General features: G+C 34.4%; 1 protein-coding gene across 7 annotated transcripts in view; it reads left to right on the top strand.

Moving 5' to 3' along the window:
- STXBP4 (syntaxin binding protein 4) overlaps nucleotides 1-27,978 on the top strand; it is a 78,176-nt gene that overhangs the window by 10,901 nt on the left and 39,297 nt on the right. For 6 of the 7 annotated variants that reach the window (XR_012625989.1, XM_074847410.1, XM_074847409.1 and 3 more), the window contains 15 exons: nucleotides 1,076-1,161; nucleotides 1,848-1,977; nucleotides 2,536-2,668; nucleotides 4,744-4,850; nucleotides 5,255-5,438; nucleotides 6,480-6,558; nucleotides 9,382-9,464; nucleotides 9,957-10,053; nucleotides 11,449-11,561; nucleotides 12,233-12,319; nucleotides 13,874-13,939; nucleotides 19,584-19,760; nucleotides 21,884-22,000; nucleotides 22,512-22,561; nucleotides 23,730-23,860. Coding sequence is in view for 5 of the 7 variants with exons in the window: in XM_074847410.1 (XP_074703511.1) it covers nucleotides 1,076-1,161; nucleotides 1,848-1,977; nucleotides 2,536-2,668; nucleotides 4,744-4,850; nucleotides 5,255-5,438; nucleotides 6,480-6,558; nucleotides 9,382-9,464; nucleotides 9,957-10,053; nucleotides 11,449-11,561; nucleotides 12,233-12,319; nucleotides 13,874-13,939; nucleotides 19,584-19,760; nucleotides 21,884-22,000; nucleotides 22,512-22,561; nucleotides 23,730-23,860 (1,640 nt within the window). In the remaining 2 variants the exon portion in view is untranslated. Of the gene's footprint in view, nucleotides 1-1,075; nucleotides 1,162-1,847; nucleotides 1,978-2,535; nucleotides 2,669-4,743; nucleotides 4,851-5,254; nucleotides 5,439-6,479; nucleotides 6,559-9,381; nucleotides 9,465-9,956; nucleotides 10,054-11,448; nucleotides 11,562-12,232; nucleotides 12,320-13,873; nucleotides 13,940-19,583; nucleotides 19,761-21,883; nucleotides 22,001-22,511; nucleotides 22,562-23,729; nucleotides 23,865-27,978 lie in introns of all 7 variants that reach the window. The other variant, XR_012625990.1, reaches the window with a different exon arrangement.

Here is a 27,978-nt window from a genome sequence, read left to right as displayed (position 1 = left end):
TCAATAAATTTTGTCATTTTTTTAAAAAGTGATGCATCCAGCAGATTTCAACAACCCTCTGCAGTCAGTGGAATTACTGGGGCAGAACTTTCCCTGTAATCAGTTAATTTATGTTTTCTCTCTAATATTCTATAATATTAATTTGCTGATGTTTCTGGCTTACATAATTCTAGATTATTTATATTTTTTTAATCTGTTATCACTTTAGTGATAGCTCAGATTATAAACATTTTTTTAAAAGTAGGCTGCATTCAGTATTAAATTAATCAAGAGGTTTTGTTTTCTCTTTAGTGCATGTAATACAGGATGTACGTCTTTGCTTCTTTTTTGCCAGTCTGTTATAATATGATTGGTTTCTGTAAATAATTTCTGCTGCTTTTTTTTTTTTTTTTTCCAACACTGCACCTAACCAAGAATTGTCCTTTATGTCATCTGTTGGGGCTTTTTAAAAAATATTTCATAATGAAAGAGTACATAGAATATTTAATGTATAATGATATCTACCTCAGGTGAAACAGACTGCAAATTTCTGAGAAAGCTAAATAGAAGTTCAGAATTTGCATCTGTTTTACTTATTCTTGAATAATTAATAAATATTTCTTCTATCCTCTTTTTTGAAGTGCCACATCTTTGTTTGCCAGTCTCTTGGTTCTTGTTCCGTGTAGTTGAACTGAAAGCATTCTTTAAAAATATAAGTATGCGATAGGTATATTATCTGATGCCTTCTAATATAAATAACTTGTTCTGGACCTAAGCAATACCACCATTTCATTATCTGTAGTTGACTTGAATTACAAGTTTTTCAAGTTTTGAAATCCAGGGTGAAGAGAGGTAATAATTAAGCTTTTCTACCAATAGTTCATTTCATTCATAGTCTATTGTTATTCCATCCTTATCCTTCTGTATCACCTTATCTTTTTCTTGCCTCTTCCAAATGTTTGACAGGGCTTTCCTCTTTCAGTTGACGTTGAGCTTCTTTCTCTGAGGATTGGTAACTGTTCAGTAGAAACAGTAGCAAAGGGCACATTTAAACTAATGCCAAATCCTGACAAAGAGGATCTTTTTGTTGCCACAGGAAAGAATTTCTTGATCTGATGGATAAGTATGGCTCTCACAGTGACACCAACTCTGCAAGAAGTTCTCCAACACAACTATTAGCTGGTGAGAGATTGCTTCCTAGCCTGACATAACCTTGTAGGATGGTAGTCATGCTTTGGTGAAGTAGAAGCTTGCACTTAAAGTTCTTTTCATTTGGGAGGGGGTATGTTGGAGGAAGTGACTGAAAGTTAGGCAGAACACACGTGTTTACTTAGACTTTAGTTTGTAGTCTAAAGACATAACTTGAGGGGTTTTTCTGTCAGTTTCCTCAACTCTTAAAATAGATATACTACCACGTACTTTCAGCAATTTTAGTTGATGAATAATGTGAAAAGTATTTGGTATTTGTAGATTAAATGTACCAGAAGATTTCAAAGTACTACTAAAAATTTAAGCTGGAATACCTTCAATTATAATCCTTGTGAAATTGTTGGCTGATTAGGATGCATTTATATAGCATGAGTGATTATTCTTTAACAGAGTCAGTTGAGTTGTTTTTTTTTTTGCATGCAGTTTGAAAAAAAAAATCATCACTTGCTATGTTTTTAAGAAATATTCCCGGAACCCTGGGTGGTTCGCAATTCTTAGCTGTGTAGACTTAAGCTTTCTTTTGGTTGTCTGGTTGCTTATAGTTTGTTTGTTTTCTAACGTGAAAATAGTCCTACTGAACTTACTTACATGAGTTGAAATTTGTGCTTCTTCCCAAATGTGTATTTTATTTCTTTCTTTCATTATTTCTTTTCTTTAAGCAAAATCTACAGACAGCCCTTCTTCTGGATCATCCTCAAGGTCACAGAGTCCTCAGTTGCATCTGAAGGATAATATCACCACCATCAGCAGAAATAATTCTGTCTCAGCACCATCCCCAAAGTTTGCAAAGTAATTTCCAAAACTGATTGTAACTCTCTTGTGTGAGCTGTAGAAAATTCTATATTTGGCTGATCAGGAAAATTTTGGGTTGAGAACTAAGTGTTCAATTTATTTATTTATTTATTTAGTAATCCTGTAATTTACCATTGATATTGCAAACTTTCAGTTTTAATACATTATTTTTCTCATTTATTTATTGCTTACACGGTAGAAGTAGATTAATCAGGTTGACTTTTGACCTTACTGTCTCCTAATGAATTAATGCTTCTGGTTTATATGTACCTAGGTACTCCCATAAACCTTGGATATATACTGTAAAGAGGAGCTTTTCACCTTGTAAAATAATACAGCAATTCTTTTTGTAATTGCCGGAAGTAACACCTGAAGTTGCTGATTTTGTAGTAAGCGGGCAGTGTAAGGTTTGAACATCAAGATTAAATGTCTACTATTTCTATTTGTTGCAGTAATACATATTTGTGAAATCAGTAAGATAAAGATACAATATCACTTGTCTTGAGTATCTAGTTCCATGAAATAATTCTATTTTTCTTTTCTTTCTCTTTGTAGGGATAGTGCATTTCAGATTATCTCTGTTTGCAAAGGAACAAACTTAGGTTTGAATATTGTAGGAGGAATTAACAGAAATGAAGGGCCTTTGGTATATATTCAAGAAATTATACCTGGTGGTGATTGTCATAAGGTAAAGACCTTTTTTCCCTCCCTTCCCCTTCAGTCACCTGTATTTTTGCCTTAATTTAGTACCTTCTTTAGTATTTTATATATACAGTTTTAAATACAAATATTGTTTGTGTTTCTCCCTGCTTTCTCTTTAAACAGAATTATCTCATTGCACCATAGTGTGGTTACATGGTAATGAAAATTATTCATGAGTTCATTTGAAGTAAATGAGGATGTTATTCCCCAATTTATGTATGAAAAATTAAGAAATCAACTTCTTTAAGAGGTTGCATGATGCAAGGTAAATCAACAAGGATGGGACAGAGCTACAGATTGCATCTCTTTTTTTTTCTTGGACATTCAAAAAATCATTTTCACTTCAGACTTAATTTAGATGTAGTCTTGCAGTTGGAAAGCATTGTGTAGGCAAATTAGAAAAAACAAATTCTGATAGTGCAGACTAATAAAATGTATGAATCAGTACTGATTACTGTTTTCATTTATGACAAATGCAATATGTAAATCAGGAGGGCTTGTCAGTTTTAAAACATAAATAACAGAACTGTCTGGTTCAAGTACACAAAACTGTTTACCCAAGTGTCTCCTTTTGCATCCTGAGTTATGGTTATTTTGATGGGTAGATAACCAGTTTTTGCCTCTTGCCAAGCAAGAGAGTATGAGTTATTTCATGGGCAATGAGCTTTGCCTGAAAACAGTCTATAACTATTTGTGACTGAATTTTTGTAGACTGAGGTTAATCCTACAATGCCAATATGAAAGGAAAAAATGTAATGTTTCTCCAGGACTTCTTTTAGTAGATAAATGGGAATAGTTCTTCTTTTGTTTTCTCCTATTTTGTTGTGGCTTCTAAAACATTTTTCTCATTGTAAACATATAATTTAAAGCCTATCACACATAATTGGTAGACTGAGACTGAGACATTAATTTGCAGTAGGTTCGGATACTAGCAATAGTAGAGATAAATTCTCAATCTTGGTTATGCTGTTTGAGAAACCTAAGTAGCAAGCATATTTTAAATCTCTACCACATGAGGGCAGCATTGAAATTAATATCTTTTAATAGACTGGATGCAAGTGAAATAAAAGGTCTACAACTTTTTTCTTTAATTAAAACCAAAACACTAAGTGACAAAAAAATTAGTAAAGTGCTATCGTAGGTTTGAAATAATACAGCTAAAATTATGGTATGTGGGTGTGAAATACGTAAAATTGTATTGGTCTTGAAAAGGTATTTTACTTATTTTCTAAGTGTTGTCTTCTGTACACAGTTTGTTTCACATGGTCAGATTGGTTCTGTGATTAATTTCTTCAGAGCTGAAGAACACAGACATGTTATGTGTAATTTGATATGTATTATATTAGACAAATGTCGTAACTAACTCTGTAATCATAGGTGAATGACATGAATTTTCATTTAAATTGTTGAAGCCTCTTAAAATGTGAGTAAAGAAAGCTTTATCTTAGTGAGAAATCTAGCCTAGCATGTGTAAAGTCTTGTCTTACAGTCTCTGAGACAGAAATGTGATATGTTCCTGTGTTGGTAGAAAGTTTGCAATGAAATTAACAGAAGCACAAAGTTGACAATGTTATTTCTATCGTGGTCTTGACTGGTGAATTCCTAGTAGACTAGTCTGGTTTTCTCATTAAGATCAATATGGCTAGTAAGTGCCTGAAGAGTCCCATGTATAGCCAAGAACATTTGGTTTTAAAATACAAATTAGTCCAGCTCACAACTCAATTAATTAGTAAACAAGCTTCCTGTAGTCAGATGGGTTGGTATTCCTTGCTGGAAAAATTACTGTCTGTGGTTGATTGGTTCATTTGTTTTAACAGAAATATGTCTCTGGGTCCAAATTTCTTCTTTATGCAATATCTGAGATCCATTCTGTCTGATGACTGCTATCATGGTGATTATTGTTTGATCTGCTATTTATTTCTGGAAGATTGTCAGACAAAATGTATAGCCATTCTTGATACTTCTTAACAGATCCAGAGGAATATGTAAAGTGCTGTGATTATACTGTTCTTTCTATAGTGTTAGCAATTAATATAAAATTTGGTTTTTTTGTTATATTAGGATGGACGGTTGAAGCCTGGAGATCAACTTGTATCCATAAACAAAGAGTCAATGATTGGTGTTTCCTATGAAGAGGCGAAAAGTATAATCAACAGAACAAAGATGAGGTATCTGTTACTGTTAAACAGGTAGCCCTCCAAAATGGTCTATTATATGGTATTTATGACCAGATTAATGCAAAATGTCATCTCGTGTACTTAGAGGAAATGCAGGGGATATGAATTTTTTGAAATATTCAATTGCATTATTGTTTCACAGAAAAAGACTCAAATGCACCTTTTAGACCCATAAAATTATGATACTTTCATTCCTTTCAAAAGAAAAAAACTAAACCCAAAATCACAATATTTGCCTTTTCTAATGATGGGGAATAGAACATCCGTTTAGAAAAATAATTAAAGAAAATCACACACAGTGTTTGGGAAAATCTAATTTTTGCAAGAGTAACTTATAATCTTATGAACAGTATAGTATACAATACGTTGAAACTTTTTTTTAATTTTAATTTTAGGTGTGAAAGCTTTTGGGAGATAGCTTTTATTAGACAAAAAAATATTCCCAGCTATTTAGAGAATCTGCAATGTCCTTCCAGCCTCTTAACGTGTTCTGTAGCATATGGAGAGCAACAGGCTGCAGTATTTAATTCTCTTGCATCTCCTTATGGGAAGCTTGTTTCAACATTCACTCCAAGTGCTGTGAGTATACTTATGCCTCCTAGTATAAAGTGAGCAAATGGTTGTTTTTCCTAATTTTACTGGAATTTCAGTAAGGGTTATTTTAATCCAGTTTCCATTCTACTAAGAAAATGACTGGCTCTTTTTCCTGCACAATATTAATACTTTGGAATATCAAGACTTTTCCAGAAAACATGTTGTATAACAGTAGAGTAAACCACACTGATGAGAGGAATAAGAATATTAGTTAACTTGTGGTAAGAAAACAAATCAAATAAAATAAGCATTAACCATGTTCTTAGACACAAAGTTCTCCTTACTGTTTCTCTAGGGAGAATTAGAGATATATATAGAGTGAGTTCTGTATTTCAGAGATAAAGTACTCTCTGATTACTACATATGTGTGAGTACAGTACAATCTCACAAGTTACACTTCCTCCATGATGCTAAGATTCTTGCTTAAAAATCAGAATCCTAGAAGAATGTGGGTTTTTTCCCCTTTCAGCTAAGGAACAATTGCTGTTTTAATTCATACAGCTCACCACTAGTGCAAAGAAGTAATGTTGGCCATAAGAAGGAAGATTTTTAAACTATTATTTCAATTTTTTAAAAAACCATTTTCAATTTATCACATTTTTAAAACTAAATGAAGTATTCTCTTTCAAAAAGGAAGAATAAAATGTTCCATGTCAAACACAAAGTCAAAACAGGTGATTCTCAATTGTTCTTGTATTTGTACTTAAAATTCTTGCCCATTTCTCTTTCCTATTAGAGAGATAAACATTGAAACATGTTGCCTAGAGAGACTGTGGTGTCTTAATCTGTGAAGGTATTCAAAACCTAACTAAGGCCCTGATCTAAGTTTCTTGAATGGCATTCCTTCTCACCACCACCTCCCCTCCATGCCTTCCATTTTCTCCTAGGCTTGTTTTGATCTATCCAGCCCTATTTGTGCCCCGGTCTTCCTTCCTCTCCCTCTCTTTTACATTAATGTATATTTCTAGTTTGGCTTCTGATCTGCTTCAGAAATGGTATTTCATGACTTTTGATTTTCTTTCATAGATGGAAACTGGAGTCAAGATGGGAGAGCAACTTCCAATTACTTCCCTAGACAGGAGTCCTGCTGATGTGTCTGCCACTGGTAAATGCTGATTTAATTCCCTGCCACCCTTTTTTTCTTCAATAACTGTCATACAGAAAATAGTACATAGTGAGACTCAGTAGTCTTTAAAAAAAGGAATATTGCACTATTTTTGTAGTACTAAATAAAGGACTGAGATCAATGGGTTGTTTAGTAGCTTCTGTCAAATGTAACTTACGTTGTCTTTAACGAGCACCTGAAACCAAACAAAATGAGTGATCACAACATTTGCTATACAGCAGTAATGATAACAGGCTCAGTAGAAACTAGATAATGAAGACTCACATATAGATCAAGATTAGGTTGCCATAGAAACTGTGCTTTCTTGATTTGATGAAATTCTGTGGATATATACTGCTTGCACTTTTTTTTTTTTAAATTAAGGCAGCATATTGGCAGGATAGAAATAACATGCAGACCTCTTTAACAGTTTTTCAATTAATAACAAATAGAATATATACGTGTATATTTATAATTGAGAGTCATGACATTCAAACAAAGACAACAGTCACTTTCATATCTCTAAATCATATCTCTAAATATATATTTTGAAAACAACACTAAGGAAAAATACAGATTGTGGAATTTGGTCAGAACCAAATGTGAACCGAACAATTGTAAATCCTTTGGGAAAAAAATATGCATTGTATTTACAAATAGTGAAAATGTAGTAGTCAGACATAATAATGAGTCTCAGTTGACACAGTAATCTAACTGATTTCATTCTCTATTTCTATATGAAGACATGAACTATATTCTTTTTCTTCAGGCGATAGTAAGTAAGCATAACCTGTGCTTCTCATCTTGATGTCTAATATACTGAGAAGAGGAAGGACAAACATACAGGATCTGATTCATTCTAGATGTCACTCCACTGATGTTATTTAAATTGTACCTGCATTTATTTTAGCCCATGTTATATATCCTAATTTTAAATTAAACCGTCTCCATATTGCAAATCTGACCAGTTGGCTTCCTTCTTTGAAGGGTGACCTGACTGAATGTGAACTTTTGAAAGTGGAAATGTAGTATTGAATACACCTGGAGTTTAATGATCACACAGTTTTCTCATATTGATCATGAAAAGCACCACAACTAAATCAGAGGAACAAGACAAAAGGCTATTTTTGAATATATTCGGAACACAAGACTCTTGGTTAATATAATGCAATACACAGAAGATTCATTGTCCCTTAAAGAGACCAAGAAGGCCAGATTTCTTAACATATCTGCATAACGTAGCTAGTTGAGTGGTAAGCAGAAATACTTGAAGCCCCAGTTTGTACTGTTTCTTGTCTTTTTCATTTTAGTCTTATTTAATAGCACATCCTTAGTCAAAGCTGCCCAGTTCCCTCATGCTGCCCTTTTTCAAGGATAACCTTTAATAGATAACCTCGAAAAATTAAAGTAGCTCCTAGATTTTATTTTTTTCTTAATGCTGTAAGAAAAATCAGCATAATTTTGAGGAATTCTTGCACAAACTCATACACAAGGCTTTTCATTCTGAGTTGAAAGGACGTGTGCCAATTCAGCTGAGGTTCTAGCCCACTGTCTTCAGAATTTAATATAGCATGTGAGAGGTGTTAGTGTCAGAGATTTTCAAGATGTTTTGGTTTATGCTTTTGGCATATAAAGAGAATGTAAATTACTTTGAGCTTGGAAACAGATATGCTGTGAAACTGAAAAAAAAAAAAAAGAATTCTATGCGATTCCTTCTGTTCCTTTAGAGAGAATCTCAAACTGCAAGATCCTTTAGTTTTCAAATTCAGGTTTTGGTTTCAGTACCTCTCTAGTCCATTAATGAGTAATGAATTAAGATCTAAATTATGTTTATAAATAATGAATGCAAAAAAGTATTCCATTTTCTTCTGCAAAAAACAAGTCAATGAATTAGTTCTATTTACATACATCTAAAATCCAAATAAATTGATAGTTAATTGCTCCCTTTGCCTACTGTCTGTGATCAAAGGCTTCCACAGGTAGCTGCTTCTTGTGTTGTATCCACCAGTGCCTCTGAAACATGACAAAGCTGTGACTGCATTCCCTGAGTTCCATTAAAACTAAGAAAAAGAAAAAAAAAAAACAGTTATTCTGAAATCTTGCATATGGGCTGTTTAGTACTGTTAGCTGCTTTCCCTTTCCTCAGCTTATTTGTTCGTCTATGTTGGAAATGAAATATATGCACTATAAAGTTATTAATGCAACTGGCTAAAATTATGAAAACTGGTATTTCTGACTATAAGGACTGGAGAGGAGGGGATGATGGCTAAATGGATGGTAGTTCTTGGAAAAAAGTTCTTCCCCAGGAAAAAATACTGAGGAGCCTGCTGCCTGCCGGAATTCAGTCTAAGCTACCTCCACACAGCCCCTAGTTGGCAACAGGTCATTCCTTCTCTTTCCACAGTATTTTCCAGATCACTAGATATGCTTTTGGGAACTGTTGATTATGCTGAGGGTGTGTCTTGAAGGTCTTTCTCAGAACTCACAAGTGTGTTTCCCCTTCTGTTTCCACAGTAACTGTGTATCTCTGAGAGAAGAGAAAATACCACAAGTATAAGCCATATGCTTGATGGATCACTCAAAGTTATTCCTGGTCGCTTTGCTACCTGTCACTTTTTGATGTGAGAAAGTAGTTTTTGAGTGATTGATACCCATAATTTTTATTACAATTATGTCTTTTAAAAAAAAAAAAGTCAATCTAAATATTATTTGTGGCAAGTGGGTATTTAGCTGGCATCCATTTGATGAGCAGAGCTTCAGAACAAATTTTTGAAAGCAATAGTTACAACTACATCGTTGTTTAATTTTATTTTTTTTTCATAGTTATTGCCCCCAGCCAGAATGATGATTATGAGCTGCAAAGAAGGAACTCTACTATTCGTCTCAAAGCAGAAAGGCTGGAGAGGGTAAATACTTGCAATCTTTTGAGTTTTTCTTTCTCCCTCTTCAGGATGCATGAAAGACATCTGGAGAATATTTCTAGGCTGACAAACTTTAAGGTATAAAATATACACCAAATTTTCTATTCAGATAGTTCTTTCAGGTTGCAGGCCAATATTTCATTTTATACATTGAGCAAATTACTGTTTTTGTTAATCTAATTACTGATTAACTCTCCTGTGAATCTGAACATCCCTCAGGATTTTTAAGGCAGTTATTAAGGACAAAGGGTTTTGCTTATTACACTCATCTGTATTCAAGGTTAAATAATATCTGAACATCTCTCAATTAGAAGGAAAAGTCACCGAGTGTCTCTGGAATAAAAGTGTTGTCAGTGACAGTGTACTATGATACAAAGGCTCTTTGAAGTATAGCTCTTTAATTACTGCCCCATGTCCCTGCAGTCATTATCCCTAGTCCTTTCTTTTTTTTCTCCAAAATAAGTTTTCTCCTTCTAGGCATTGAATTATCTTGGGATTCAGCCCACAGATGAACAGCAGCAAGTCCTAAAGCATCAACTTCAGAAAGATTCTAAAGGAACAGTGTCTTTAGGAGGTAATAATTTGTTAATTACCATGGAAAATAATGAAATGTAGGAATATAGAAATGATAGATAATAACCATTAATATATTTCCTGTCGGTACTGGGTTGCTACTGCAAATAAATGATACTTTGAGGCAAGAACCTTATTCTACTGTATAAAAATAAGATTGGAGTTCTGAAATAAGTAATTGGAAAGCAAATCACAAATTTATCTAATCAAGAGAAGCCTTGAGAAAGTTCTGATTTTGTGCTCACAAATTCCTAAATTTTTACCTTGACAATAAGGTACTGTAATTGTTCCAAAAATTACTTGGGAGAGTGCTGATGGTTGAAGAGACTTCTTGAAGCAACTAAACTGATGAATTATTTAACTTGTTTAGTTTGTGAGAAGCGAGAACATTTCAAGTATTGCGTATAGAAAGAGATTTGCATGGACACCATCATGATTCTTCTTCCAGCTAAACCAAATTCTGATGGGAATGAGTTGCTTCTGTTGGTTATGACAATTTTGGTAGGCAACACTAACAATTCAAGAATATTTCTTATAAACTGTGAGACAGATGATAGTTCTGATGCTAAAAGTGATGGAAATTTCATTTTTCCTAAAGTTTATGAAAAACAGTATCAAACACTAGTATATGAAAAAATCATTTCTTGTACTTAACCATCCAAAAAGACACTGGATTTTTCAAGTACCTTATTAAGAAAGATACTGGATCTTCCATCAGATTTTATGTGGTGTAAACAAACTGACCTTTATATTTCTACTTTTCTGTAATATTGTACCAGAATTATTTTTTTATATACGTTCAAAATGAAGCGGTAATCCAAGCCATGTTGATCGAGAGTGCTGCAGTGTTTGTATTTAAAATTTTCAACTTGGTCAACATCAGTTTTACCAGGTCTCTATCAGGGATTTAAAGAACCTGCAAAGGAAACCTGCAAAGCTGTGGGCTAGCATGAAATCTTTTCTTTTTCCTGCAGAGACACTGTGTCTTCTTTAGTAAGGTCAATTCTTTGGGAAGGGCAGGTGTATAACAGGTGTGCAGATTTCTTTTAATTTTTCACAGGGGTCTGCCAAAGGTCAAGCATCTCTAACGAGGTACTTTAAAGGGGAACTTCACCTTTTGTGTTCATTTCTCCTTCACAACTTGATTCAGGGATATTTCATCCCAAGACCTGTTTTGAACATTTTTATTCTTACTCTTACCAGCTTTAACAAATTTTTCTCTTCAGAAAGATGTGTCTGATTTTTCATATTTTCCTTTAGAAAGCTTATGGAGGGCAGATGCGCATTTATAAAAGAGTAGCCATACATTGTGATACTAGTAGTTGTGTTGCATCTAGTGATACTGCTACTAAACTGAACTTTGACCTACAGCAACAAAATCTAAACTGTTTCTTAGATTTCGTTGAAGTTTCAAGAAACCTGTTCTCTATGCAATTGAATGCACCTGATGATGGCCAAGAATCTGTAACCTTTGGGGTCAATGAAATTGCTGGTTTACTGGATTCACAGGTAAAATATGTGCCTTTACAGTGTTCAACTGTTGGGAGGAGATTATTGGAGAGCTTATTATATGTAAGATTACTCCAGATCCTGGGCAGATGTTTAGAACAGGTCCATATCATGGTGTTCTTGGAGATAACCTAGTTTCTGTGAAGCTTTTTAAAGCAACCTACTTTGCAGAGAGCAATTCACGTAATTATGTTGTGATTTGTTGGAAGCATGGACAACAGGGATTTACTGAGGTTTCTTAATGGAATACATACTGCTACTACCTGTGTGAGTGATAAACAATTACTGGGGCCAGTGATTTGAACTACTGCGACAGTGGAAATCACTTTATTTGAGAAGTGACTTTAAGAAAGCATTTGTAGCATAGAAATACTAAAATAAAATCATGCATTATTTAAAATATTGAAGAAAACAGGGGCTATTAGTGTTGTGTTCTTGGTACTTTAAAAAATATTTCTATTAATCTTTTTTAACAGGAAAAGTAATTGCTCCTTTGGAAGATAAGTTAGAATTTTCTTAAATATTTTCAGTATTTTCAGAGATTTAATGTATTTTAAAGACTATCCTCTCATTTTATTGACCTCTCTATTTTATAAGACATTAAGATGTTAAATATTATGGAAGATACAGTTAGCAATACATTCTAACCTTATGTATTTAAATATGCACAGTTTGTAACCTGTGATTCTTTGGACGATGACATGGAAAGACTTAAGAAAGAAAGGAATGAGGCTTTAAAAGAAATTAGTAAATTAAAGGTAATACTTAATTTTTATTTGCTTTAAGTTATTCAAGAGACTAATTTCTTTCTGAGTGTATATAGTAATTCACTGTTTTTCTTTTGAATTTTTTGGTCAATTTTTGATGAATAAATAAAAAGGCAGAAGAAAGAGTCCTAATTACATGTGAAAATTGTATGCCTACAATATCTTTCTGGAGACAGTAAATATTATTTGTTATACTGAATACTAATGCATTTTTTAATCTGATTCACAGAGAAATGAGACTAAGCAGACATTTCACAAAAGTGAATTTGGAGAAGTGACTGATTTGCATGGCAATTTTATTTAAAAATGTGTGATCCTAGTAACTGCAGTGTCTGAGCATATGCTAATACTTTTGAAAGAAGTCAGAACTGGAGGATAAATTAATCTGGTTTTAGAATTAATACATATTTTCGCAGACATTGCAAAATACATAAGACCTAAAGCAGCAAATATGTTGTTTCTTAATACCCTGGGTTACATCCATGGTCCTGTCCTCCTGAATTTCTTTTTTGACAAGCCAAAAGGTAAAAAATTCTGGTTCTGTATTCAGCGCACCTAACTTGTGTTCTTGGGCAGGACTGGAAAATTGATCCCAGGATACAGGCAATTCTACAAATTGCCTTCTGGTCCAAAATAATTTTTTCTTGCTATAGATTACAAAAACATTGGGTTGATATACCCAAAGATCTGTTCTTCATTCAGTGCACAAAGATTTTTCTGCTGAAAACTTCTTCTGAGAGAACCCAGTTTACACTGAACATTGAAGTAGTGAATACTTATGAGTCCCTAAAGATGTCGAAAACAGGCAATGATCAATCTATAATTGTCTCATTTCTTATACTCTTCCTTTAACAATCTACAGTCAAATACTTGATACTGAGTGAGAAATACCCTTGGTCTGACTCAGTATGAGAATCTTTATGCTTTTATAGCACTTTTTTCCTTTTTTTTTTTTTTTTTTTAAAACTTCATTAGAACTTTTAACCTCCATAAAGTGGTGTACCCACAGGCTTCTGGTATCAGTAGGTGAGTGAAAGAATGGTCAAACATATGATGTTGAAAATAACTTGACGTGAATATTAGGTTGTACAGCAATCTGTTAAAGCCACAAAAATGTCTTTATTCTGCTCATTTGTAGGTGGCTAGGTAACAAGAGACTTAAAATGTGTATTTTTCTTATAGCACAGAAATGTTCAGTAAATAATCCTCAGATGCTGAAGAAACTTAAACACTATCAATGAACTCTCTGGAAAACTAGCTTTTAAAGATTAAAATTTGGTTTTGTCACAGGTTTTATAAAAGCTGTTGATTATTTATTATTTTCACCACAACTTTTTAAAATATGTGTGTTTCTGATTATACAACATTATTAACTGACATATGTTGTGGCCTAGAAACGTAGTTGTACAGAAGGCAGTAAGTACATTGACAGAAGTTAAGAATTGCTACCAGTAGTTTTGAAAGAGCTAACTGGGTTTTAGGAAGAAAAACTCTTTCAGACCTAATCATTAATTCTTCTTTTTTTTTTTTTTTTTTTTAAAAAAGGAAAAATTGTCTGAATCTGTGAATTTACAGAAACAGTTAACAGAGGAGCTACAAATAGTCAAGCAAGTATGTTGAAGTTTCTTAAAAATATAATTATTCATTTTTTTTCTCACTTTTTTGTGGAAGGGAGAAGGGAGCACCTCTTTCTCTCTTGATGCTCGTGTAGACTATACTTTCACACTGATTTCAACAGAAAGTGGTTGTCTTGTTACTACAAAGCTTTTGATTAGAAGTTGAGAATATCAATCCTTAAATTTTTTAGAGCAATAATAGTTCTCCGCTGTTGAATTGAGGTATGAACTGAAAGACAAGCTCGATTGGGTAAGTTGGATAATAATGTACTAGTACCTTTCTGGTCTTAAGTGTTCTTGAAGTTATTTTGCTGCTCTTAGGCAACAGTGTGCCTAATCTACAGTGCTAACATTAGCTACTTTATAGGTCAACCAAGTTTTAAGTATGAAAAGACAGATGCACTTGACAATTCTACCTGATACTTACCAGGAAAAAAAGTGGTAGGTTTGTGAGGAATGTCTTGTTTCTATTTCCATATCTATCCATAATTATGAAAGAAGAAATCAGTTTCATATGAAATTTAGCCTTCTAGTGTCTCTTAAAGGAAATTTCCAATTATATGTGTCATGTCATTTATAGCCTGGATTCAAAACCAAGTAACTTTCCTTTTTCCTGCTTCTACTGAACATCACCCTCTCAGCTCTTTTCTTATGAGCTGGCCACTTTTCTTCTCTCCTGTACTGCTACAATATTCCTTGTAGGTTTGTCATGGCTGTCTGTTCCATCAGACGTCATATGTAAAAATGCAAGATACAGTTTAAAAATCTTTCTGTGTACTGTTATATTAAGATTAGTTTTATGGTTTTGTTCATATATGTAGATTTGTGCAGCACCTTCATTATCACCTTTTATTCCTTGAATATAAGAGAACTGCTTGAAAGCTTTTTCTGTTAATATTGTGATGTTGCTCTCTGTACATTGTGGGACAGCAGGGAAATGGATTGGATTCTTTTTTGAATAAAACTTAACTGGAGGTATGCTTCAGCAGTGTACCTCGTGTTTCCATTTGCTACTGGGTGTTCAGGCTGTTGCTCTAGACTAGAGCAGGTGTTCAGTCTACCAGTCTAGACTAAAGATAGTACAAAGTACAAACCCCAAAATGCAAACAGTATGGACATCAGGTCCTCGGCGTCGAGTGTTTCAATTCATAGACCTGCTCTTATTGGGATCTTACTGATCAAAGATGGTTTAAGACGGTCTAAGTGGCAGCAACGCCCATTTTCTACCACACGAGGGCCTCGTACTTTTATTTTTCTCTCAAGTACTGTCATGTGATGGTGAAGGTCAGTTTTGCGGTACAAACCTCCAGGGCATAAATACTCTGATTTTCTAGTAAGAGTTTTAAGTAACTGCTGTTGAAAAGGTTCCATATAGTGAAATGAAAGAGAAATAATAAATTATATGTAATTACAGCACTGAGACACCTATTTTAGGAGATACAAGCAGGAATTTAATGCAAATTTTAGTTATGTTTATACTTGGTGCATTTTCAAGTGTTTTATATATATCTGCAATTCAGAACCAATGTTGATGCTGAGCTTCATGGTGATAACGAAGTTTTAAAAAAATAGGCTACTTACAGTACAAGTTGCCATTTAATTTACGATGATACATTCCTGCTTGAGCTGAAGTTGGTGAAATGCGTTAATGAGTACATTATTGAGCCCTAATGGCCTGATTAAAACCATGTGCTTAAGGTCTTCTGAATTTGATACAATTTAAACATTTTCTTAAAATCACTGCTTTCCTGAAAAAACAAGATTTTAAATGAGGATATAGGCTACCAAATCTTATACTGCAGTATCTTTTGTGGTATTTCTATTGTCTACTAATTGCGAATCCAAGAGATTACAGCTTAATTAGGACAGGCGTACAAATATTCTGGTTAATGAACATGTTTTGTTAGTACTGATTCATTAAACAGTGCTTGAATCAGTAGCTAACAGGATAAACAGACTCTTAAGATTAGAAATATTGCTAAATTTGAAATGAGGTAGTAATTATTTTCTCATATTGGTCTATGACAATTAAAATACATCAATTGATATATTTTTACATTGAGATTGTGATACAGCACTATCTTTGGGTCTTCCTTGAAATCATATCGAAGCTGAAATTGGCAGAGAACATAGAAAGGCACTTTTGAGTAGCTGAAGTCTTGTCGACACCATGAATATGAAATCTGTAATGATGTCTTCTATCTTCCTGGATCAGTTTGACTGTGTTCTGTCTGCCTGAAAGTCCTGGGTCATACCAACCTGAACGATCTCTTGTTTACCAGAGCTTTTTTATGCAGTTATTGTCAGCTGAAGCACCTCAGCTGAACACAGTAAATGTGAAAGGTTGTAAAGATAGGATACTGTTTGTGGTATCCCATACTGTGCTGGACTTGTATTTCACAGGGTTAAGATTTGCTATTCTATGCTTATGTTTTCTAAGGGGAAAATAGGTACTTTGAAGACTAGAACTTGAATGGCTGCTATTTTGGAAGCAGTATATAATTTGGTTCACCCTGCCTGAAAGAAGTATTGGGTTTATTTTTATTTTGTTATCTTTTTTATTTTAATGCATAGTAAAGATATTCAAACTTCTTTTAAAGGAGGTTTTCAGCATACAATTTTTATAAAGTTAATGAATAAACATAATTGAATTGTAACTACAATTTTTTGTGTAGTTTAAAAGAATACCTTTGTTCCAGTGTTTGTGGTGGCTGGAATATTGCTCAGATAAAACCTCCTGACACTTGAATTTATCCAAGGAAGAAATGGAACCTGGCTTTGAAAGAAACCTGTACCTTGAAATTGATTCTGTAAGATTTCAGTTTCTCTCCTCCAGCCTGTAGTTTCTTATTTGTTGTAGTGGCTTCATACCAGATTAGGACAAATAGTCCCATCAGGCATTTACAGAGATGAAATATTAGCAGCTGCAGATTCCATTTCTGTTGCGTCTTCTTTCATACAAGCGGTTGAATGGGACAAGAGAAAATGTTGCTGAAGCATGCTGTAATCCATCTGTTCTTCACTGGTGGGGGCCCCTTACCTGCATAAATAAGAGAACCCACCATGTTGCCGCAGTGCCAGCTTCAGTAACTGTAGAACTGGGAAACCTGATGGTATCGTTTCCCTTTGCCTCCCTGCTATAGCAAACAGCTCTGGTTTGTCAGAAAATTTTGCTAATTCAGTTGTAGTATGGATAATCGTTTCATTGTAATGTAAGAATCCATTGTTCGTTAATTATTCCTTTAGGTCTTTCGCTGTTGAAATCTGGTCATACTTAGTCTGCTATTACAGAGAAATTAATATTCAACAGTTGGGTTTCTGAAAAAACAGTGGAGGAGTAAAGGCAATTTTGGATTATAAGAGATTAAACCTTTATCTCAAGGTCTTATTTCAAAATGAAGAACTTTCATTTTCATTATAGCAATTTTCCCATGACTTCTCTGATGTCAGTTTATTTAAATAATTCCTATGAGTGCATTTTTAAGATGCCAGCCTTTGTCAAGGCCTCTGTGTTCATTTAGATTAGTTAAACTTAACATCAGAGCATCTTTTCAGTTTTGTCTCCAAGAGTCTTTTTCCCACCTCCAGCCTATAACTGAAGGCTGCCTTTGCTACTGAAGGCTACCAAATCATCCTCTGTATCAGCAGGGCCCAGCTTTTCTTGCTATTGAGTCACGTTGTTTCTTAGAGTGGCAAGAAAATGCCCTCTACAAAGGCACCAATTTTGAACTCTACTTCTGTAGATTCATAACTACTTAGAAGCCCCTGTGTTCTCTCAATTGTTTCTAGGAAAAAAAACTGCTATGAGCAGCTTTCAGGAAGGGTGGATTGTTCTGGTGATCTTTCACCGAGCGCTCTCAGTAATGGCCCCTTGCACCACTTCTAGTGCGCTGCAGACAGACACAACTGTAAAACTAGCCAAATAACAGAAAGACATGCAGCAATAAGCTTTTGAATAGTCTGTGTTTCCAGGTGGAGATGATCATCATGTCAAATAGGCTTATCTAATGCTTTGTGCTTCCAAAAGAAAAAAAATCATTATACTTGCTGTCAAATTAAAGGTTGTTTAAATGCATCTCTTATCACTTCTGTTCCTATAACAGAAACCTCTAAACTATATAGCACCAATCTCATCTGTATTCACTAATGATGTTGCTGTTTGCTACATGTGTTTTATTTTCTGAGAGACCAGAATGTCCGTGGCAATCATCCAAATTGGTATTATATTGCAAAACCATTGTAAATATGAGGAAGATGATGTCCTATATATATGTCATTGAGATTAGTTTACTTCTGGCCTGAAATGAATCTATATTGTTTATTAAGACTAACAGTGTACAGGTTAAAAGTAATCTGAAACTGAGATTGGTAGGTCATTTCACAGAAAAAAACATTATAACGAAGTATAGGAAAACTTGACTTGAATATTGATTGCACAGAACAAATGCTTCTAAGTTAGGAAATAATAAAATTAAATATGTTTTTGTAGGCTTAACTGACCTCCCCAGACATTTATATTTGACATCTGTTAAATATTATATGACATTTCCTTCACAAAAATAGGAAGATTTGGTCACTTAGGTTTTTCAGAAACCGTGCTTTCAAGCCTAGTTTCTAGAAGGTTATTTCCTACTTATTATAGATTCATAGTGTGTTTCTCCTCTACCCCTACCTGTTTCCCCTCTAGTTCCATTCCCAACCATATAGCTATAAGATATAATGGGTAGACTAGGAATAGGATATTCACCTAAGTATCCTTAGATGAGGAATTTCTAGCTCTGTAAATCTGTATATTTAAAGCTCATAACTTTAATGATTCAGAAAATTCATATAAAGTTACACAGATTAATAAAAAGCTAAGGGGCAAGATGGCTTACTGGTTTTGGTGCCAGTGAGCCTGTACATCTACATTTTTTATGAGCAGTTTGTTTGTTTTTTCCTAGTGTAAACTCATCTGTTGTCCTTTAGTTTAACTTTCTAAATTTACAAATCAAAGGTAACTTGAATTAATATTCAGTAGTAAAAGGAACTGAGCAATATCCTTCTCAAAATCAGATTTTACAACATTTAGGGCTTACTTTAGCTGAATTAAAAGCTAACAGTTCCTATTTTCCAATTTTCCATACATTATTTATATATAAATTTTATATATCACTTTTCTGTGATAATACAGGATAACGATGTAAGAACAGCAGCTAGGCAAAAAAATTAAAAACAGCACTTATTTTAAGAAGTATGGACTGAATACTTGCATTAGAAGTCCATCTACAGGATGGGCAAACTCTGAATTGAGTGTAATTTCAGGCAATAATAAAATGAAATAACATCTCATTAAAGTACTTTTTTAGTATGTAAGTGATGGGGCAGATTAACAGCATCAGGTCCATTTCTATAAAACCTTTCCTTCAATTAGATTTACAGTAATCATAGAATTTGTGATTTAATTTATTGGGAAAATTCTCTCTCTGTAAATACCTGTTCTTTGTTTGCACATCATACCCTTAAAAATTAGCAATTGAACCATCTAACCATAAATACTAAAAGGTAGCCCTAATGCCAACTGCAATACTTTTGAGCTAAAGCTGTACTTCTTTGTTAGCTGGAGTTGTAACTTTTCAATTAAATTCTATCATCTATAGGAAGCCAAGGCAGCCGTAGAAGAGACAAGAGCTCTGCGAAGTAGGATTCATCTTGCAGAAGCTGCACAAAGACAGGCTCGTGGAATGGAGATGGACTATGAAGAAGTAATTCGCCTATTAGAAGCTGAAATTGTAGAGCTGAAGGCTCAGCTCACTGATCATTCTGGCCAAAATAAAGTAAGCAAAGCAGTCGCCTGTCGTAGTTACCATGGTTTCCTTGCTGTTGTCATGTATCTTGTTTTCATTTTCTTTTCATCTGCTTTTCTAAAGTAGGTCACTGTTTGTCTTGTATTATTCAATAACTGGAGTGATGCATAGTGAAGGGGGTAATGTGAAGTGTATGAGTCTTCCTTTATCCAGATATCTTTGGGCTGGAAAAATAGGAGCTAGAAGCATATGTGGGTCATAGGTCAAAATGGCACATCTGAGGCATTAAAGCATGGAATAGCTTCTGGACTGCAGATATCTTGTCTTTAAAGACTATACGTGTATTTGTATGCTTCTGTATTTCTGTAAAAATGGCCTTCATATTTATGTTTCTGTTAGGCAAATAATAGCAATATAAAGTCCAGTCCTGTTCTTAAGTAAATTTAGATATAATCAAGATAATCATTGAAATGCTACAAACAGTATCCTGCCAAAAAAATTTATTATTTTTTTATTGAGCCTCATATTTTAAAACCACTTCGTCTCCAGTGAGGCATTTCAAAACATGCTAAGGAATAAAATATTTGAGGCACTTTTAAATTTTTCCCCATAATTGCTGATCCGTTTTCTACACACAGTTTGAACTAGTGCAAGCAGGTTGGCATTTGTGTGTTTACCTTGGTTTTCATATGAAAAATGGACGTGCATATGAATTGACAAAGAAAACTACTGAAATATTGCCTTATTTCATCATGAGAATTGTTTCAATATTATAAGGTATTAAAAGGTAAAACTGAGCTCTGCGGTATACAAGCCTGCAAAGAAGCAACATAGCAAGTATGTGCAGCTCCCAGGGAGGAATTTCCCTCATCTAATTGCGAGTGTGTGAGATGAGACAAATCTCACCCTAGAAGTTCTTCTTTCTGAACATTGGGGTCAGATGCCCCATCTTTTATGTCAGGTATTTTTGTAGCACTGTTTGTTTTCTAGGACTTGAATAAATACCAAAATTTTAAGAAATTCAGAGCATGTGGGTTGCTTTCTTAGACGGTTGTTTCTGAGATGCTAGCTTGAATTTCTGTGATTCTGAGTGAGCCCTCATATATCTGAGTTGATATTTGATTCTCTGCATTTCTTATTCAAAAGAAGCAGTATCAAGAAGGTACCAACTCTATAGTACATTCTTTTTAGTATAAAAGAGTGAGGTCCCTCTGAGGGCTTACCAGCTCCTTCTCCAATAGTGGACAGTGAGATTACCAAATTTAGGTGTTACAATCAACAGGTTCTTTGACATTCAGAGTGCTCATGATTCTGCAGCTTTGTACAGTGTATACAAACAAATGTGTGTACTCATTTGCTTGAAGTAAAGGCAATAAGTGGGTTTTGGTGGGTTTTTTGTAAGTTTTATAGTAGGTAGTGGGCTTTCAGAAAAGATCACCTATGGTGATGTAAAAGTTTATTTTTAATGATAGTGATATTTTCTTAATTTTGGAGAGTATTTTGGTCTAGATCTGCTGTTTAGCAGACAGCTTAGCTAAACAAACATGCCCATATACATGTGAAAACTTTACTCGTGATCCTCTCACGTGAACAGTGGCAGGGACTCAAGGTGAAACCTTGAGCCTCCAGAACTTGATCTAATGGGGCTCACAGTCTCTGTAGCTGCAGTACAGAGGGATGCCTAACACTGATCAATAGGTTATACAAGTGCATGTAGAGAAATCCTAGGGGGTAATTTTCTCTAAGATATGCCATAATTACTCTGGCCAAAGGATGTGCAGATGCGAACTAGTGGACTGAGTTTGTTCACATACTGGCTATTTATGCCACCCTGCTGACAGCTACTGTCACCATCAGGTTGGTATTTTTGATCCATTCACGAATCAGTTCAAACTCTCTTAAGTTTCAGCCCTATCACTGTTGTTAGCTGTCAATTTCAATTTATCTTTATATCATTTGCCAAGATCTCTTGCAGTTTGGGAGCTGATTTACTAACAGTTTGGGCATACCTGCCTCAGGAACTGCTATGTTTTTCAGAAATGTAGGAAAGACTGTGTTTAACATTTCAGACATCCATTTCAATTCACACCATCTATCTATGTGAGCCATGGGAGAAAATAGTTAGAATAAAAGCCTTCAAATATCTTTCCCAGGATAACATCCAAGACTTGAGAAAGAGAGTTACAGTGCTTGACTGCCAGCTGCGGAAATCAGAATCAGCTAGGAAGACCTTTGAGGTGGCTACTGAAAAATTGCTACAATTTGTAGAGGTAACTTTGCCTTTCACTTCTAGCAATATTTTATTTGGAAAAGTTTTGTGATGATGTTTCTGAGGAATAAACATAGTAAACTGACTATCAACTAGTTTGCAGAGATCCTTCCATTGCTAGAAATAAAGATGGTGTAGGTGTAGGAATTTCCTTAATCTTTATGTTTTGCTATACACTAAACAAATGAAACTTATCAGATAATCTTTTCCACCTAATTTTTCACAAACTCACACCAATTTCTGTGAAATTTGCTAGAAGAAAAAGGCAGCAAAAGTAACATTTGATAATATTTTGAAATCTTATGAAACAAAAAAAGTCATGTTGTTGTATTTATTTCATTTAAAGGGGTTATAATATTTCAGTGTTTTACTTTTACACTTCTAGCTGGGAGAGACTAGAATCTAATTACAGATCAAATCCCCCACACCCAAATAGAACAATAAATTATAAGGTATTAACTTTTTGACTATGTCGATTTATAAACTGTTAACTTCTTTACTGTGACCAACAGGTTGTTCATGAAATTCTTTCAGATAACTCTACTTCATCGACAGTTTTAAGGTAATGAAATGGCATGGTTACTCACATTGAAATGGCACTATTAATACTGAAAAACTCTACTATTGTTTCAAAGTCTCCAAAAACTGTCTTGTAGCTATTTTTTCCTATAGTTTTTGCTGTGTGTTTCTGAGTGTCATTTTATTGGAAGAGAGGGAATGGCATGAATTATAAATTAGGCTTTCAGGATACAGCTTCATTAAAAACCTCATAATTAAATTAAAACAGTTAGTAATTACATGGCTATGGCTGTCTGGATGTTTCCATAAAGTAATTATAATGTGCTAAGGATTAGTTAAAATTGCAAGGAACCTTAGCAGTGGGTTACAATTTTTTAAAATATTTTTTACATTTCCCCAAGAGATTTTGCATCATCGTTAATCCAGTAGCGTGTAAATAAATTGATAATGTGTATATCTATTTAAGTTTTATTACTTTTCTTGTTTAAAAAGGTACCTAGGAATATTCAACCACATTTAGAGCAGCTTCTGGTCCTTCAGAATATCAGCATGATTGTGCCTATATATCCCAGCTAGTGTTCCATTAATATTTATGTAAGAGTTGTTTGGTCTCTGTCCTGCCATCTTTTTCAGTAAGCTCTCAAGGAAATCAAATCTAAGTGAAGATAGCTGGAACTTGATTTCAAAAAAATCTGCGGGATCAGATCAACTATTATGTTGTAGATGTCTGTGTTGTCATATGCTAATCCTAATCAATTAAATGCAGTTCCCATTGGCACTGCACAAGAGTGATGTTGCATGTTTTATAAAGTTCAGAGACTTTATTTTAGTAAAGGGATTGCAGTATAAAACACAAACCTAAGGTAACCAACTGACTCACTAACAGTATAGAAGGTAAGAACTGGTTCCCCTAAAGCAGTGTCCCTTCTTAAATGCTAATATGAAAATTACTTTGAAGTAAGTTACTTTCCTGACACCCACTGAGTTCTTGACATAAGATTTTGAGACATGTGTGTTGTTTGAATTAAACTTTCCTAATACCTTTATTGTACAGACAGAGCTGCTTCTGAGGCAAACATCAGTTTGGTAGTATGAATCTTTTTTGTTCATAGAATGAGACCAAAATCAATCTAGAAACACAAGTTCACTTTATTACAAGTAACCATTTATTTTATAATCTTACAAATAAACACTATATTTTGTTCTTTCAGTAACAGAAGAACACTGTCTACTAAAGCACTTCTTGCACGGATGGGAAGGATTGGACCTACGGTCACAACAGCTCTTGCAGCAGAAGCCAGAGACCTTGCTAAGTCTGTCCGTGCCATTTTGGAAGTAGATTGTGAGTGAGTGTGTGCATCTTTGTGTGCGTGTCTGCATGTATACACGTGCATAAATACTTCCTTTCTTCCATCAATGTTGTGGCTATAGCGTCTTGCTTGCTAATTGTGAGTAGCTTGTTTCAGTAGTCACCATGGGTTGCTTTTTTTTTCCAAATGTGGGAAAAATGATCCTGAGAAGAGATTCTGTTTGGACTGGGTTAGGACAGTGGTATAGGTAAGGGGTGAGGTGTCCAGTGTCTGTCAGAACGGTGGAAGACCTACAAACATGGGAAAAGGGCTGCTGCTGCTAAGGGCTGTCCCCTTTATTTTTCTAACCCTAACCCTCACTGTAACCTAAACTTGCCCTACTCACAGTCAGAACCTTCTCCTACAATTGGACTGATTTCATATGGTGATGGGGCCACTTTTTCTGTTGTGTGCTTCACCCAGTAGCATTTGTTCACTGTATTATTTTTTCATTTCATTCCAAGATTAGAGCTGCCTAAATTCTGGCTGCTTAAGATTTAGTCAGTACTTCCTAGGACTGGTATAGAATGCAGAATGAGGAAAAACTGGTATCTCTCTAGAGTTAGAAGTGGTTTTCCATATTAATGCCCTTAAAATAGTAAGTCCTTTTCCTCCTTAACTTTAAGCAGGTATCTCAGGACAGATTATTGCATGCATTTTACCAGTGTCAAATCGGTGTAAGAATAATGACCTTATTTAAGTAAATTGGGTATCTTTTCTAATTCACTGAAGGTTGTGGAATAAGTAACAGTGAGACTTTTACAGAAAATATATAGAGTAAGCAAAGAACAAAAAAGTAAATTAAATAAATCTTTGTAACGAACAGTGTTTTGAATTATAATGAAGTCACAGAATATTTTTGGATCGTAAATATTCTTCCAGAAAAGTGCATCAGGTATTTCCTTATGTTCTTTCTGATAGCATGTATGTTGTTTTGTTAATTGTCAGTTGAAAATTTCTTCTGTTTATATTAAGCCAAAGAGAGTTTTGTTCCTCTTTTATTAGCTTTTAATAAGAATACGGTGGTGTAATAAATCAAGAAAATATTTATTCTTCTGAGGTTTCACCTGGGAGTAGGCAAACATTTCTGAAAAGACTTAATAATTCAGAGGTATACGATACACTTCATCCCATTCTAGAAGGGTTGACTGGGCAAGTGATAAGTCGTATGCGAGCTGAAATTAGTCATCTGTTAGTTCAGTAAAGCCAAGGGATGGTACTGGAGACTTATCCGCCACAGGGCAGATCATTTAGAGATCTCTCGGTTGATTCAATTTTTCTTTTTACTTTTGTTCTTCTGTTTCCCTTGCCTTTTGCACAGTCTCTTTACTTTTGGGCTCATCAACAGGCTTTTACCTAACAAAGACCTCATGAAAGTTAAAATGGAAGGATAATATCAAAAAGTTGTTTTGGTTCCGTTAATAGCATTCATCAGTCTTCCAAAGCCAATATACCGATGACTTTCTGTAGTTCAAGGTCATCTTGATCTAAACATTAGGAGGAAGAAGTCAAAGTAAGTATCACATGGGATTCTAGAGACTTGGCTTTCCTCGTCTCAAAAGAAATCACCTGAAACTCACTGAAACTTGGTGGTGGAAATATTTCCATTGATCTTGGTGGGCTTTAAACAAAAGCGGTGCATGTGGTCTAAGTCAACAGGATTTTGGAATATAAGCTTTAATAACTCAGTATCTTAAACCACACAGATATAGATCCTTCTTCCAAGATGCAAAGGATGCATCAGAACAAGAAGATTTCTCCAAATTTTTAGAAAATCAGAGCATTATTGTTAAGCATTTTTAAATGTGAATTTTGAAGTCAGGAAATGCCCTGGAGGAAAGAAATCTTCCAGAGCTTTTAAATCTGGTATCAGTTCTTTACCAAAGAAGATAGATATTTTTATTTAAGATTGGATGTGAAGTGGCAGAGTAAGTAATTCATAGCACCGGAGGACAGTGCAGGTTCAGCGTCAGTTCAGTATGCACCTTCATCAAACTATAAGTAGAATATAAAGTTATTCCAGTGTACATTTCTTTCTGGAAAACTTAAAGCAGAAAATTAATGCCAGAATGAGGAATATGAAGATTTCCAGAACCATGTAAAACTAGCAGAATTTCCTGACTGTAATGCTCTATTTTCATACTGGAATGTTTACAAAATGTTATTCTGCTGAATTTACATGAACATGTATCAAAATGTCTTAATGAAGACTTCGTTGCTGTAGGGAGTGAATGTAGCCTGCAGTTTCATTTGGAGATACGTGTATATCCTCAGGTCATTAACAGAAATCTGTTCCCATTAGTAAAAAATATGCTAGTTCATGAGCAGTTACTGTAATAAACTGCATGCAGTTGGAAATCTAAGAAGCAACTGTGGCTTATTATATGACTTCCAGTTCAGATCATCGAACTGATAGTATATTTTGATTGTATTTACCTATAGTTGAGCAGACATGTCAATTTTAATTCAGTGTAGATGGATTGATTTGCAAAAACAAAACAGAAATGCCCTGACACATTATAGGAGTTTTTGGAAAGCTGGTGAATTATGGTTGACAATAATGATTGTATCAGAGATTTGAATATCAGTTTTACATTTTTTGGGAATTAATTTAGAAAGGGACTGAATAAATATGTTTGAGGAAATGTTTCAAGATATGAAAAGTGTCTTATTTGACATTATTTATGCAATGCTTATTTATTATATCACTCTACGGAGAAGAAAGCAAAATAAGATTATTAAAAAATTGTTCAGAAGCATCCAGAATATTAGAATTAGAGTTACTGGTAAAAGTGAGAAGAGTAAGTGGCCAGGAGAGGAAATAATTGGTTTTCCACCACTGACAGTGGTAGAGTTCTGTCACATAGAGTTGTTTGAAATGGTGCAAGGAAAACTTTTAGTTCTAAAATGCAACTGAATTCCAGCATGTGGTTGTGTCAAACATAATAAGTAGGATACATGTTAGAAAGCTCTGGAGCCACAGCAGGGATCCATTTTATGAACCTGAGAGCTAAAAATAGCTCTGCAGAGAAGGATTTTAAGATTGAACGTCATCCTTCTGAGTTCATTCTGTTTTGGAGAGTATTACAGATAGATTTGGGCTCTGACGAGCTTGTGTATGAGATTAAAGCTTTAAACCTCTCTCACTTTCTCCCTCTCTCTCTCTCTCTCTCTCTCTTTCTCAAAAAAGAAATAGTAGTTAAGGCAGAGTAACTATTTAATAGCATTCTGTCTGCAGTCCTCTATGCCAGATTCTCACAAAATGTTTCCCATGTGGTCTTCAATTTTCTGGCAGATAGGCTGTCATAAAAAGGGGGCTGTCATGTATGTAGCATTTCATAAATAGCATACATCAAATAAAAAAGTTTAATAGACATTACATTGCAGACTGAACGTTTTCCTTTTTTTCTGGAAAGATGTCCATGACAAAATAATTTGTTAATGAATTCTTAGAGAATTGAAGTTAATTTTTTTAGATTGCTAAGTGGATAAAAATGTATAGCTGGGCAACCACTATGATATATTTTACCTTCTAAATAGAACTTCTCTTTCATTATTTTCTTCATTTTGTACAACGTGAAGTAAAGGAGCCCTAACCAAAATACCTTTCTGATTCATTTACAATGCATGTGAAAAAAAGTCCAGGTGCAAAGACAAGGTTGTGAAGTGTTCTTCCAAAAGAAAACTCCTTCCCTTGTTAAAGATCATCCTTGACAACCAGGTCAAAATGACATATTTATGAATTAGCCACACAAACTGTCCTCTTCCTCCATAATAGCATGACATTTTGCCTGAGGGAGGAGGTTTAAGGAAGTTCAGTGTATTTCTGAAAAACTCCAAGCACATATTGTCTTGTGATAATACCGCAGATCAGTTTTCAGCTTTGTAGGTTGAATGTCAGCTATATGAAGTCAATTTGGTGATTCTTCAAGTGAGGACTCTATTAAAAAAAACCCCACAGCTCATTTTCAGTGCTTACTACTACAGGATCCTCAAGATCCAGAAATGCAAATAAGAAGTAATAAACAGAATAATCAAGCTCATCCCTTGAAAGATTCATCCTTCATCTTCTTGAAAGACTGTAAGCTATTTTTAGAAACTAAGTCTTGAG

The sequence above is a fragment of the Strix aluco genome, chromosome 21, assembly GCF_031877795.1.
Source record: "Strix aluco isolate bStrAlu1 chromosome 21, bStrAlu1.hap1, whole genome shotgun sequence".
NCBI lineage: Eukaryota > Metazoa > Chordata > Aves > Strigiformes > Strigidae > Strix > Strix aluco.
The sequence above is the reverse complement of the archived record's forward strand: the minus strand, read 5'-3'. Positions and strand labels throughout refer to the sequence as shown.